At 31.2% G+C, this 16,537-nt stretch overlaps 1 protein-coding gene across 4 annotated transcripts in view; it reads right to left on the bottom strand.

The window, feature by feature from the left end:
- The window catches only part of LOC118181300 (uncharacterized), a 243,838-nt gene that overhangs the window by 61,217 nt on the left and 166,084 nt on the right, over nt 1-16,537 (bottom strand). For all 4 annotated transcript variants that reach the window (XM_035350406.2, XM_085817136.1, XM_085817135.1 and 1 more), the window contains exons 7-11: nt 3,046-3,129; nt 2,664-2,729; nt 1,250-1,307; nt 1,075-1,161; nt 709-785 (exon numbers count right to left, since the gene is read on the bottom strand). In XM_035350406.2, coding sequence (XP_035206297.2) covers nt 709-785; nt 1,075-1,161; nt 1,250-1,307; nt 2,664-2,729; nt 3,046-3,129 — 372 coding nt within the window. The remainder of the gene's footprint in view (nt 1-708; nt 786-1,074; nt 1,162-1,249; nt 1,308-2,663; nt 2,730-3,045; nt 3,130-16,537) is intronic.

Consider the following 16,537-nt stretch of genomic DNA (forward strand, 5'->3'; position numbering starts at 1 on the left):
AATTTTTTGACTCACTGTATGGAACTGACTTTTAAACGTGTGTGATTCAGTCTTGACATTTGGCAAGAACTTTAGATGATGAATTTATATTCGAAACTATTACATTCTGATGAAATAAATGCACATTCAGTGTTTTCATTACGAAGAAGTTCGAACAATCCAAAAAAGTAGTTTCACAAAAATTTCCTTCAATTTACTTCAACATTTTATTCACATAAGCAACAACTTTAGGTGTTTGGCATGGTGAGTATTCTCCAGTAAGCAACCATTAATTTGATATTAATGCTGACGAGATGAACACAGATTTGGGCAACTTAATAGAATCATCTCTAGCGAAAAACAATAAAAGCTGTTTTCTACTTTCACATGCACACGGTAAATGGTATTTATTATAAATAATTTATTGACAAAGAATTATCCTATTCAAAAACTGCCGTATGATAATCTCATGCATGACCACGTTTTATGAAAGATATAAAATAGATTTAAAATATGTTGCAAGTGTGACAGACTGCATATATGCATTAAATATGATATATTTCAAATTAATGTTACAGCTTGAAATCATTAATATTTTTATATATGGGGTACCAGCAACATTGATCACCTACTGTGCCAGATATACTGCAGCTGGGTCTATATATACACAAATCTTACATAATTTTTCTGACACTGAGGTATTTGTAACTTGTACCAATTAGTACTTACCTACGAGCTTCATGAACTTCAACAGTGAATTTCCTGTCACGGTAGTATAAATTTTCCAGTTGTTTCCATAGAAAAACCTACATAAAGATGCATATAAAAGGAAGAAAATATTACTTCTCTTTTCGAACCTTCCACATACAGAAAAATAAGAGCTTTTTCTTTTATTAATACTTTGTACAGAATTAAAAAAATATTTTATAGTACCATGTACAGAAAATATAGAAACAACTACAAACAATGCTCATTTAAACAAAGCTTCTGTACAAAATAAATGATTAAAAAACATTTATAATTCCATAATTTTAATAGGCTCTGCTAAACATAAAAAAAATTAATCAAAGACAGGAACATTTAATAAAGGCATACCCTTCTGGGTGTACGACGATCATTTTTGTCATATTGGCTAATACCTCTGTAACTCAAACCCAACCAACACGGATTTCCACTTTTATCCTACAAAAAATGAAAGATAATATAGTTTGCACACAAAATTTAATATATTAAAACAACTATCAAATAATGAACAATAATTAAATCATACTTTTATCTCATAATAGTGTTGTCCATATGTTGGTAAACTTTCAACAATGCTGAGATAGCTATTAAAAAAGGAAAAATTCATTAGCAAATATACTGAAAAATATATCTTGCATTCTTAATTTTACTATTATATTTCTTCCTCATAATATATAAGTTTATTGTTTGAAGACATTTTTGTTAAAAAATTATGATATTATATTACTATATTAACCAATTAAGCACCAAGCCAGGAACAATTTTATCTCCTTTCCATTTACATCATAGAATACTGCCAAACTAGTCATACAATAGCAATGCAATAAAAACTAATATGATAAAATAATACACTTAAACAATTAAAATTACATAAGGGGTAGAAGAATATCCAAAATAAAAAAATTTCAAAAATATTAAAGACAAAAATTATTTTAAAGAAACAGTGTCGAACACTGTTCAAATGAAAGTAATATTTCATTACATACGAGATGAAAATCACAGTCTCTGCTTGAAATGGTTTTAACAAACACCACTAAAGTCACTTCTGAATTATTGCATTTCATTATATTCAATAATATTAATAAAAGTTATTACTTTTTATAATTATAAAAAATTAACTATATATAGATTACTTTTATTAATATTATAGATATCACTATAATATTAATAAAAGTAATCTATCACTTCTTTATATACTTTTTTGACAAGACATTTTAGTTTTAAATATCAAATTATTTAATCCTCTGATACAACAGCTTTTATTCAGTTATGAAGTTTTCTGTCAACTTAGTACATATTAACACATCATTTAAAGTATTTTGTTTTATTCTAGTATTTAATTACTTAAATATTATCCTAAGGAATGGAAGGTTATGAAAAATAACAGTAAAATAAATAATCCCACAAAGCTAGCTCATAAATGTTGTTTAAATACAATTCTTCACCAATAATTTCAAAAAGGCAAGCTCTTCAGAGTGTTAAATTAGCTTTTAATAATGAGGTCATGAATTTAAAATCACTGGCCATCAATGACCAACAAAGTGCTTAACATATTAAGTATAAAGCATGACAACAATAAGCATGATATTTCCAAAATCATGCTTATTGTTTGATTCATTCATTACGAATGTTACATAATTTTAAAATACATATGACTTTAGTAAATTAATTTTAGGCATAACTCAATAATTATACAGAAATAGATATAATAAATTTTAGGTTTCATTGTCCAATTTTTTTATTATATTGTTAAGATAAACATCAGAAAAAATATATCAAAAGCTCAACACAGGAAATCTCCCAAACTACCTTTCCTTGTACTTTAAGAAACAATGTAAAAATTAATTTTTGATTATTAGCAGCATTATGACAAACAATTATAAATAAAATAAGTTTAACTAAATACCGGAATATATTTTTGTACTATGAAAATAACTTACTTCACAATAGCAGCACCTCTAGTCTGACCAGCAAGACTTTTATAATGTTCAAGAACTTTACTCTCACTGAAAAATAAATGCAAAGGTAATGTATTTTAATAAAATATACAACGGAAATTAGATTTGATTATGAATACAATATCAGATTTGAAGGCTTCTTAGTTTTCAAACATTAAACTTTGCTTGTTGACACTATAAACTAAGATTTTTCTTCCTAGATCATTTTTGATAATGGAACATTTTCCAGCCAGCTAAAATTACTAAGATCTATTAATCCTTGAGCAATCTTTTACTATCAAATTAATAAAAACAGCAATATTATAATTTATGCGTCAACATCTATAACGCTAATTAAAATTTTTACAAATAAACAATGTCATACCAGCTAGCAATGGAAGGGTACTCTTTGAGAGTTGAAAGAGGTAAAACTGGCAGTCTTTTCAAATGAGATTTAAAAACTTGCTCGCTGTAAAAAAGCATGAAATAATATATTAATCTTTGTTTAAAAAAGAAAGAGAAAAACATCACATAGTACATTTTACATGAAAGTACACATTGCGTATTAAATTTATGTAACACTTTTCCATATATAATTTTTATAGCTGTTTCCTATTAAAGCAGCCCCTTTAGTTCATTGCAAAACTTAATTTGTAAAACTTAATCACTAAATTAGTAACATGCAAATTTGAAATACTGCCAGAAGGCAATAAGGTAGAGTGATTGGCTGCTTTATAAGGAAGTTGCTTTCTCCAAATTATATTTATACACTGTTTTGCAAAAATATTGAAACAGCAAGGACTTTTACGATCATGACAAAATTTGGTATGCAAAAACATCTTAATCGAACATGCAAATGATCAAAGTTTCACGGCAAATGAACAGGAATTGTGATCATAGCACACATTTCTAGTGCGCAATTTACAAAATACAAAACCAGTAACAGATGCGGAAAATTTATCTTTTTTTGTTGTTGCCATTGTAATTCCATAAAAAAGGAACTAAAGATGCCATTACGACAATATCGAAGATCTTACAGACAACTAAATGACTTCAAACATGGTCGCATTGTAGGGTTTCATGAAGCTAGGTGATCATACCGAGCAATAAGCCACCATCTGCAGCGTACAGACTATGCTGTACAAAGATACTGGCAGCAATGGTTTTTACAAGGAAATTGCTGACGAAATGCAGGTTCTGGAGGGCCGAGGAGCACAAATGTGAGGCAAGATAGGATGAATGTTCGCCGGGTCCAAACTGCCCCACAGCCATGTCTATACTTCCCGTGGTACCGTCCACCAGCTCATGCCGCTTGTTCTGAGGCGGGGTTATGCTCCCAGAGGCCTTTAAGATGTTTGCCCTTGATCCCACAACATTGGCGGAGTTTTCTGGAGTGGTGTCGCCATCAGACTGCCATCATGGCTGCGGTCAGACTGGCCTCGTATAGTGTTCAGCGATGAATCCCGCTTCACACTTGAAGCAGATGACCACTGTGTTTGTGTCTGGAAAGGACAGGACCAGCGGTCCCAATCAGCCTTTGTTTTACAAAGGCATACAGCCATAACTCCTGGTATGATGGTGTGGGGCACTATTTCTTATGACAGCAGATCATCTTTAGTCATCCTCCGTACATCTTTAACAGCTCAACGATATGCTGATGAAGTCCTGCGGCCACTTGCATTACCCTTCATGGCACGTCATCCTGGGACCATTTTCCAACAAGATTATGCCAGGCCACATACCGCTCGCATATCTCCGGGCTATCTCTATGTGGTTGATACTCTTCCTTGGCCAGCAAGGTCACCTCACCTTTCACCAATCGAGCATGTCTGGAACATGGTAGGCTGCCAGATTCGGGCACCACAAAATATAGCAGATCTGGAGCGACAACTGATGAATGCCTAGCAAAATGTGCTGTAGAATGACATTAGGAACCTCTACACTCCTTGCCTTGATGAATTCAAGCATGCATTGCCACCAGGGGCAGTTCGACCAACTACTAATTTGAACACTCAATGCGTGATTGTGAGCCGTGAAAAGGTACTATGACCTTGATTTTTAATCATTTTATTATCTGTGTATGAGCTATACACATATTCAATTTCATCAAAAACAACCACTTCCTTCATGGTGCTCTGACTTTTTTGCAAAAGAGTGTATTAAACAAACACACAAACAAACAAAACAAAACACCGTACTTATGCATTAATGCAACCCCCTTAGTAAAAGTTACCAAATTTTCAAAATGTGCTTAACTTTGGCAAGGATGCGCACAGCGGTTTTTTCAGTTTTAGCAAGAATATCATTTTTTTTTTATGCATTCTTTTTGTTGTATTCGAAGTTCCAACAGTTTGTTTCACAGTTTATGCATAAACTGAGAAATATTTTCCTTTGAACCCAATTTTAAAGTATGCATTTATGGGATTTGCTTACAACAGAAGAAAAGAAATTACATTTTTGTAAGAATAACAAATTCTGTTGTAAAATATCAAAAGGAAAAAACTGCTTTAAATATATTCTTAAGCGTGATTGCCATAAAATTTCTATTAGGCCAAAAGAAACGAAAAGCATGCAAGTAGATTAATTAATTAATTTTGGGTATAATTTTGGACCTAATTAAAATATAAATTGCATAAGCAAGCAATATGTAATTTTTTTTTTTTTAATTATCAGTCATTATTCTTTTTCTTTTGAAAAAAATTTCCAAACAGCAATATGGTGGATGTAAGAAACTAAAATTATTTTATATTTAGAAACCTCTACATATTTTTTCAAAGACAGCACAGAAGTTTGTCTACTGAAGTACATACAAGAGAATTATTTTTATTTTTCATACTATTATCATTAAAAAATAAAAAGAGCAATGGAATAAAACTGAAGAACAGTTTGAGCTGAGATACATATATGACTAAACAGATGGTTTTGCAAAGAATAATTTTCTGAGAATATCAAAGAAACAGGTAGTTTTCTTAACTAATAATAAAAAAAAAGATTCCTCTGTCTGCAAAGAATATGAAGACTTGAGTACAAGTTACTGACTTCTACTGCAACTTAAATTAGAAATATTAGTAGAGTGAAAACAATTCTACTCATTTGCAGATAAGCAGATTATGAATGAATTTGTTGTTGTATATAACAGTGTGATCACTATAAATTCCTAAAAAACACACACGGAGGCAGCATACTGGTAAAGGGTAAATCATTTATAAAAATTTTTTAAATAGCTTAAAAAAGCCATGGAATGCAGCATATTAGATATTGTTTGTTATAAGTTTGATAGAGGCAATACTGCACTCCTCACATGGCAAAACATTCATCATGTGTATGGAGCAGAAAAATATTCATCATCAAAATAAAATTCAATCTGTAGACAAATAGCACCTGTTGTTATTGTTAAGTACATGGTGGCAGTAATCCACGGTAAGCTGCTCTTACATAACATCATTAACGCTAACATGCATTGCCAACAGATAGTTTGAGAAAAACTGATATGTAAGCAGACAGCAGTTCACTGTGATAATGGTAGACCTCATGATATTTTAATTACTCAGCAAAAAGCCACACCAGTGATTAAGTAGTTAAGATCATTGATACCACTGAATGCTGGTAGCTAATATGGATTTCAGCCAAGGTGAATGTGCAGACTGCATGGTTTGTTTTTGCGGTTTTTCCTCATGTGTAATATGAATATAAGCCAGTTTCACTCAGGCAGTCCTCCACAAAGGCAAATAACTCTCATGTGCTTTGTTATAATCAAATAATTTAACATCCTTGAGAAAAAGTACTCCGACTTTGGCCTGGAAATTTTACCTCACCCAGCATATTCCCTGGACCTCCGTCCTTCACATTACAGGGTCAGGCCTCTAAGTAACGAAATTGCCTCTGGCATGTTGCATATGCACAACTAATGAGAAAACTTTTGGTGAGAAAATGCAGTGCGATGTCTTAGCAAAGCATCGCAAGTAACATCAATGTGAATGAGTGGATCACGAATCTAGTGAACCTCTGTGAAGTAATGTATCACAAAAAAAAAAAAAAAAAAAAAAAAAAAAAAAGCAGCTTTCAGTGATACACCATCAAATTTTGCACGTGACTCAGAAAATCTGGAACTGAAACTTTTGACATGGAGATAGCCTTCAAGAACAAGTACCTACAAAGAATACAGATCTTTATAATCATAATACCTTCAAAGAGAGGGCGAAGGACGTGCAGGATGAAAAACAGAGTATCAACAATACTTAAGGTGTAACAGATGAAAATGTAGACCGTGTTTGAAATTTTTTTATCAATGATAAGGAAGGCAATGTTACTCCAGTCCTTAACCTTTTCCCAGGGGCTGGGACATATGTGTCTCGAACTAAGTATACAGCAACTGGGGGGCTCAAGACAGTTTGTCGTTGGTGGCAGGGGTAAGAATTCTAGTGCTTGAGGCTTGATTACTATTTTATGACACCCCGTAGAGAGCGTTCTTTTGTGGGATTCTGCTAATGGATTAGGTAAATTGTGCATGTTTTGAATTCACATGTCTTGTTGGCAAATTTGGTATCTTCTAGGAAATATATTATTGAGAGGAGAAAATAAAAAAAACAATTTGTTACTTCGATTCACACGGGTTAGCATTTTCAGGTTTTTTCCTGGCAAATACAACTTGGAGGTCAAATATCAAAGTGTTTTTTTTTTTTTTTTTTTTTTTTTTTTTTTTTTGGGGGGGGGGGGGTAAGTTTGGCTGCTAAAATTCTTTGGAAATTATTTTAAAAGCTTGAATGTTTTTAAAAATGCATAATTTATTCACTTATTTCTGATTAAATTCTTTTTAATTTGGTTTCAATTTGAATTTGAAATTGTCTTTGTTTCATTCTTTTTGTAAGTGTTTTTATCACTTTATTCCAATTTTTAATATACATTTTAAAGCAGTGTAAATAAATATAAATGTTTCAGGTGATGAAAATTAATTTTAATGTTATTTCTAAATGACATACATTTCACGATTACTGCTTACTTGAGTGAAATTTTGGTTTGTATGTTCTAAATAATAACTAGCGGCCGGGCGGATAATATTTCTTGAACTCTGATAATTTAACCTGGATTCAAATTCCGATGAACAGATTGACTGCATGAACTTTCTTTGTTCTCTCACATATATAAAGGGTATATCAGCCAAATTTCTTTGAAGGCACTCCACGATAGCCCCTTTCCTTAGGTAGATAACACTTTCTTTAATCCGACAAATAAAAATAAAATTATATTCACAATAAGAAAGCTAAACTTATGAGCGTTTCATAATTATATTTAGAAACCCTTCCTTTTATGAATAATTTTGATGACAAAATGAATTTTAATTGTGCGACAAATGAAATACAAATTTTTACTAAAGCAATTATTATGGAGCATTTTCTAATTCAAAATTTAAAAAGGTTTAAAAACTTATTTAATTTATCCATTGTAATATGTTTGCATCTATAATGTCATATCTATATCAATTCGTTCAGAAGTTCGACACTGTTTGGGTTTAATTGAATATGGGAAAGCACATGAAGCCTGCCTACTTAAAGAAAAAGATGCCTTCGTGGAGATATTTTAGAGGAAATTGGCTTGTATTCATGTTTCACATGGGGTAAACAATGAAAACCAGCCATGCGGCCAGCTCAATTGCCTGAAGTCAAACTAACAGCATTCAGTGTTCAAAAAGTAATTAATTATACATGAGAAGTATGTTTTGGAGGGAATGAAATAAGATATTGGAATACTAAGTCTGTATACAAGAATTCAGATGTGTATCATTTTTTAGTTCCCTGAATTTAATTCTCAGTGCGAATCTTCATTTATATTCCGCAACTCAGTATGAATCTTCATTCCCAGCTTCATTACTCCCAAAGAAAGCAACTGTAAATAGCTTGAGATCATAACAGTTTGATATCTCAAAGGTGATTTTAGCATTCTGAAAATGTAGACCATAAAAAACTGAAGAAATATTTCGCTATTCGACAAAAATGTTTACTTTCTGAAATATTAATGTGTTCCTGTATACGCAATTTTGCATTCAAAGAAAAAATGGTGTATCAATATAAATCATCGAACAACTATCATACAAAGTAATATCTATCAACAAAGTAATATCTTATATCGCTAAGTGAAAAAACTAAATTTTTGCTACTGAATACATTAAAACTCAACAAAAATTTTATTTTCTAAAGCTCCAGGGTTTGCATCTGCATTTCTTTCTTGAACCAAGAACTATGAGACGGGTTAAAAAAATTAAACATCTTATATGCCTGATGTAAAGGCAGATCAAATCTGGGACCACTATTTGCAACGCCACATGGAAGAAAAATAAAAAATTTTTTGGATCATGCATCGTAAATTTTTAGTGCAGTACAAATGCAGTGACCAATTTCTATTTCTCCAGAAATGAATATTACCAGAGGTGTAAAAGTAATAACACTCATTTTGGAATCCGAAAATGCTTTTTGGTAAAGTTTTTAGTTTCTTCGTAGTAAATAAACTCTATTTAATTTGCTCTTCAATATCAGAATAATAATACTATTAAAAATGAAAATGTATATATTGTTTGCAGGAAATGTTTGAATATTCTAACTCGCTGAATATTTGATATGATGACTAGTGAACATATTTAACTTTGATGGCTTCACTTATTTTTAGTACATAATCTATGTGCAAGTTTAAATATTTTAATCATAAAATAGAACACTTTTTCGAACAAAATTTTCTAGTTGTAACACACATTTCATCTGAAGATAAAGTAATATGTTTTTTCCCCCCCCCCCTTGGGAAAACTGCATTCATCTACCCGCAATGTGAAAGTGATTAGAGTGCATCCCGCATTCTAATGCCTAGAGCATTGGAACTGGATTGAAAGAAAATCCGATCGTTTCCCTGCTTGCCCAGAGGTCCACCAGCGGGCAAGCGGTAAAGTCGCTGAACACTAGTAGTTCGGTTCGAGGTTCGAAGCCCGCGAACGGGCTGGCTGCATGGGCGTTTTCGTATTTTTCCCCATGTGTAACGTGTATACGAGCCAGTTTCCCTTAGAAAGTCCTCCACGAAGACATCCCTCACCTTAGGCAGATAGCCCTAGTGTGCTTTGCCGTAATTAAATAAACCAAACCAAACCCTGCTTGCCCAACAAAAGAGCACTAATCACCTAGTTATCAAGACTCGATTCGATAATTTCCTCCCCCTTTTCCATAACGTATCGCGGTGATCTTAGATGGTATCGTGGTGACGAAAAGGCAGACTTGCTAGCCAAGAGAGGAGAACTTGCGCTACAAGACAGCAAACCACATCCTCCAGAGTCGCTTACAAAGCATATTTTTGAGAAATTATTCGATACTCTTAAATATGACCATGCAGCAAACACAACAGGCAAATCCTGGGGTAACATTCAAGACACATGGTAAAAGTTTTGTCAAAAACCCTGTAAGGAGGCTGAGCCAAGAGCCCCCAGTGAAGGTACACAACTGTTTTTTGAGCCCACAGGAAAAGGTTAATTCACACGTGGCTCCTGGGTGGTGCTAAATGAGTAACAGATATAGTGGCTCAGCACATATCTAGGTGTAGCGCTGGACAACAAATTAAACTTTACTAATCATATGAATACTGTTATAGAAAAAGTAGAAAAAAGATACTCAATCTGCAAAAGATTAGCCGGTACCAAACGGTGAAGCTCACAGACTACCCTAAATAAAACTTACAACACTTACATTAAACCTATTTTCAAATATGGAAGTGAAATGTTAATTTCTACTAAACAAGGGTAGATTAACTCTTTGGAAAGAGCCCAAAGCAAAGCTCTTCAAATTATCACAAGAGAAGTGAAAACTACCTCAATTATAGTAGTTATGCAAAGCTATACTTCCAACCCACCAATTGCTACTGAAATCAAGAAACAAGCAGTTGGTACATTAGAGAGACTTGTAAGAAATTATTACAAGAAGCAGATGAAAACAAACCAATGAATTGTAAAAAGGTTATAGTTAACTCCCTTGAATATACTGATATCAAATACAAACTACATATAAATATATATAACTTGAAAAAGAAAAACATTCCTGATGCAATATTAAAACCAAACACAATATGTATGTTATATGAAGAATACCCTGAACCTGAATAGACTACAGTATACACTGATGGCTCTAAAATACAAGACAACACTGGGGCTGGTGTATACAGTAAACTGTTTTCCCAATGTACTCCTGTGGGACACTTCATGACGAATTTTGATGCAGAGATCTTTGCAATCTTATTGGCTCTGGAAAACCTCAAGATAAAGATCAATTGTTTCTCTAAAGCAGTTATTCTAGTAGATTCCATAGCAGCCATCCAGGCTGTAGTTATAAATTATTACACAGATACCATTATTATTATTACCATTATTACTCAGAAATAAGACAAACCTTGAATTTCCTTTACAAACAATTGTTTTTCAATGGATCCCTTCAGTGGTAGGTATCGCGGTGACGAAAAGGCAGACTTGCTAGCCAAGAGAGGAGAACTTGCACTACAAGACAGCAAACCACATCCTCCAGAGTCGCTTACAAAGCATATTTTTGAGAAATTATTCAATACTCTTAAATATGACCATGCAGCAAACACAACAGGCAAATTGTGGGTTAACATTCAAGACACATGGTAAAAGTTTAGTCAAAAACCCTGTAAGGAGGCTGTGTCAAACTTCAGACTGCAAACAGGTCACGATTGCATGGCACATCATCTTAACAAAATTGGCATCCTTCCATCTAGTACATGTCAAATTTGCAATTCAGGCATCATGAAAGCTTCTTATATGCCCAGAACTAGATAAAAAGTCTCACAAACATGGTGATATAAGTAAACTATATTGGAATGCCAGAGATTTCATTAACTCCTTCTGAAAACTACATCTCTTATGTTCCTTTCTTTGTTTAAATTTTTAACTTTTTACTTTTGTTCCCATGCTCACTTATTCTGATCCTTACTTTATAAATGTTCGTTCTTTTTTATTATTTATTATTGTTCATGTATGATACTTGAGCTGTTTTATATGTTTGGATTGATATTTCCTATAAAGCCATATGTAACAACATGATAAATGTATGAGAAAGTTATTAATCATGAATAAGGCTAACTTGACGAAAACACAGAATTGAGCATATGAAAAATATCTGCAAGGTTGGTAGAAAAGTTCTGATTAACTTCACAGACAGATACAAAAGACAATGTGTTGCGAATTGTTGGAATGTGTGACAATACAGCTAAGGAAGATAGGAAGGATATATTTTACAAACACTGGATGATCTATTAGAGGCAAATAAAAGTTCAACTACATGATTATCTAGGTTCTAGGGAAAAAAACCCACAGGAGAAAAGCCTACAGGAAAATGGCTCACAGAATAATGCTCACAGGTATAAATGCTCACAGGAAAAAAGCCCACACAGAAATATGCCCACAGAGAAAAAAGCTCACATGGAAAAATGCTCACTTAGAAATATACTCACACAGACAAAAGCTCACATGGAAATAAGCCCACTGATAAATAAAATACATAGAAACATCCTTATATTAATCAATCAATAATTAATCGATTTGAACATCATACACATACCTAATTTTTTTTAAAAAAAATTATTTGATCATTCAAAAAAATTATTGAACAAATGCTCATATAAACACTTTCAGGGGAGGTATATAAAAGATTGAAAACTATAGTAAAATTTTGCATGTACTTTAATACTTTATACCGCTGCCAATGTACAACATTTTTATTCCTGTAACTGCAATAGTTATTTTTTGTTTATTTACACTATTTTTGCATACTTTTGATGTGTATCTACAGAAATTGATGTTTGAATGTAGTTATTTAAGTTTGGAGCCAAAAAAGTTCTAGAAGACCAAAATCTCTAATCGAAGTGTGGAATCATTATGAAGCAGCTTTCGAAAAATCTCCTAAAACCACAAATTGTTATGAAAGCTTTCATAAGGTACTAAGTTCATTATTTAATTGTAGCCATTCCAGTATGTGGTTTTTATTTGACGGATTGAAAAAAGATTTAGCCTGTCAACGTCTATTATTAGCTATTGTAAATAGATGGCGTACTGAAGGGAAAAAAAGCAGAAGAAGAAGAAAGAAAGAAAAAGAAAATACGAAAACTTACATTTGGTAATTGCGAATCATGTGTAAGAAACTATGATGAAATCGGCGATAAAATTTGATATTTACATATATTAGGTAATATTCCGCAGTTTTTTGTATTTTTAAATTTTTGAAATGTATATTTATGATTTATATATAAGGTATTTTATGTAATTTAAATAAAATAATTGCATATGTTTATTCTTCTAAATGCTTATAAAATGTGTAACTTATATTTACTATTATTTTATTTTATTAACAATTAAAATTATAATAATTTCTCACTTTATATTCTGTTTTATTTTTCTTCCTTCTTTCTCTCCTTTTCCTAATTTAAAACGGCCCATTTACTAATCTTATATAGCAACAGAATCTACACATAAGTTATAGAGTATCCCAGACCAGTGCAAGCCACTCCTTATCAAAGTTTTCGTAGTGTGAGACCTTTTAATTATCAACAAGTGCAATACCGACCTCTACAGTATGCGTATCAGCCAATTCGATATCCACAATTACCTGCTATTAACTCTAACACGGTCCCTAAAAGAGAAGTTAAAAAATTATATTACTTTAAAGTGAATGTCCAAATTGGACAGGAAAAAATTCCCAGTATTATTGATACGGGATCGCAAATTAACGTTTTACCGTTAAAAATTTTTAACAAAATTGGTGATAAATTTAGAGAAATTTCAGTGAAATCCCATGATAAAATATTTTCAATATCTAGTCAAGTTCATATAGAGAAAATAATCAAAGTAAAGTGTAAAGTAGGTAAAATAGAAAATAATGTGATATTTTACGTAGCAGATTCAAATTTGAATTATTTATTACTTTCATCACCATGTGTTTCATTATTTAAATTACAATTGAATTTTCATAATTATGAAGTGTATCAGCTTGGAAAACAGGTAAGTAAAAATGTTAAAATAGACAAGTTTTTCCAAAATAATTATGTATGTAAAAATGATATCAGTGCTGAACAATCTAGTAAATATTTTGATAATAGTGAAAATTTTGTATGTAAAAATGATCTTAGTACTAAACATTGTGGTAATTATTTTGAAAATAGAAAAATTCTGATAGTAAATTACAGAAATTGTTGAATGATTATAATCATATATTTGCATAAAGTAAATATGATGTTGGTTGTATAAGGGTTGAACCTCCCAGAGTTATATTAACTTCTGAATTACCAATAGCCTATAGACCATATAGAGCATCTCCTAAAGATAATAGTGAAATTAAAAAAACAAATAGATAAATTGTTAAAAGCTGGAATTATTAAACCTTCTCATAGTCCTTATGCTGCTCCTGTAACTTTAGCTTATAAGCGAGATGAGCAGTCCAGAAGCAAATTGTGTATTGTGTTTCAAGAAGCTTAACCAAATTACTAAAACTGATTCTGAACCTATTCCTAGAATTGATGCTGCATTAGATCAGTTAACAAATGCAAAAATCTTTTCTACATTGGATTTGGCATCAGGCTATATAAAATTAAATGAAAAGGATACTGAAAAATTGGCATTCACTACAAATTTTGGACTGTATGAGTTTACTAGATTACCTTTTGGTTGGAAAAATTCCCCAGCTGTTTTCCAATGAGCTCTTAGACAAATTTTAAACAAATATCAGATTTAATTTGCTTTAAATTATTTTGATGATATTATGGTATTCTCTCCAAATTTTGATGAACATTTAAATCATCTTAAAATAATTAAAACAATCTAAATGTAATTTTGCTAAAGAAAAAATAAATTTTCTAGGATATGAAATTCAAGCAGGTAAATACCAGCCCAGTAATGCAAATATAGAGGTTATTAAAAAATTGCAACCCCCTAAAAATATCAAAGAACAACAAAGATTTTTAGGAAGTATTAATGTTTATCATAAATTTATTCAAAATTATGCTAAAATTAGAGCCCCATTAACAAATTTACTTAAGAAAGATACTCTGTATAATTGGACTGATGAATGTCAAAAAGCTTTTCAAAAATTAAAAGATGCATTGATTTCTAGACCTATTTTAACTTTGTTTAATCCTAAATATCCCTGTCATGTATTTGTTGATGCGTCCAAAGAAGCTGTTGGTGCTGTTTTAAAACAAGAACATCCTGATGGTAGTTTACATCAAATTGCTCTTCATTCTAGAAAATTAAGATCTTATGAACAAAATTATGCCATTACTGAGCTGGAATATTTATCTATTATTGATGCAATTGATAAATTTTATTATTATTTACATGGTAACCATTTTACTGTACATACTGATCATGCTGCTTTAGTTTGGCTTAAAAATATAAAACACCCTACAGGTCGTCTATTTAGGTGGTCTTTAAAATTATCTATGTATGATTTTGATATAAAATATAAAAAAGGATCTATTAATGTTGAAGCTGACATGCTCTCTAGAAATCCTATGTGTCAACATTTAAGATTGCAAGTTAATTTATTATCATTAGAAGAAATAAAAGAATATCAAAATTTAGATATGTTTGTAATACTAAGTATAGGAAAATGAATGATGTCTTAACTATCAAAAAACAGGGATTGTACAAAATTGTGATACCCATGTCTCTACGTATGAAATTACTTGAAAAGGCCCATATACAATTTGGTCATATTGATGTATCATCTATGCTAAATTTGTTATCTCCACAATATTATTGGCCAGGAATTGTTCAAGATGTTAGAAATTATTGTAAACATTGTGAAGTATGTCAGTTTAATAAGAAAAGTAAACAAAAGAAATTTAGTTTAATGCAAAATTTATCATCAGTTAGTGAACCTTTTGAAATATTATCTATTGATACTGCAGGTGATTTAAATTATTATAATTCTACTAAAAAGTATATTCACATAATTATTGATCATGCAACTAGATATATCTAGACTTGTGCTTCCAAAAGTGTAACTACAGATACTTATATAAATTGCTTAAAACAAATTTTCCAAATTCAGGTCCCTAAAAAGATTTTAAGTGATAGGAACGCTGCTTTTACATCTTCAAAATTTAAGCACTTTTTAAGGAATCATAATGTAAAACAATTGCTAACTACTGCAAATAGATTCCAAACTAATGGTAAAATTGAACGTGTTAATCAAACTATTATAACTAGATTAAAATGTAAACTACAGGTACTATTAAGGTAATATAGCATGGACAAAATTATTACCCCAAGTAACTGAAGAGTATAATAATACCCCTCATTCTGTAACAAAATTCCCTCCATCATATTTAATGTATGGAAAATTACCTTATGATTCCTTAATTCAAAATCAAGAATTGTATCTGTCAATAGAAAAAGCTAGAAAAATAGCTCAAAAGAGATCTGATGATTATCATAATGTAAATAAAGAAAGATATGATATTCATTTTAAACCTAGTAATTTTTAAATTGATGATTTAGTAATGTATGAAGCATTTCAATACCCTAATACACGTAAATTATCTCCTCCATTCTCAGGACTTTATAAAATTCTAAAACAATATTCTGAAGTTACTTATGAAATAGATAAACCTAATCCTTTAACTAAAAAGAAATCAGAAATTGTTCATTCAACTAGATTAAGACCTTTTAATCCAGCAAGTGAGTTTAAGTTAACTGTCAGAAATAGTAGAATTCCTTTGTTCAATTTTTTCAAAATTCTCTATTAAAAATCTTCCTGATTATGACTTTTAATACCTGATTTAGACTTAAAACCCTAACTATGACAAGTTATTTTCCCGACTATGACAAAGTATTCTCC

This window comes from Stegodyphus dumicola, chromosome 5 (assembly GCF_044657685.1).
Source record: "Stegodyphus dumicola isolate Sdum_Otavi_A_Nest chromosome 5, ASM4465768v1".
Classification (NCBI taxonomy): Eukaryota; Metazoa; Arthropoda; class Arachnida; order Araneae; family Eresidae; genus Stegodyphus; species Stegodyphus dumicola.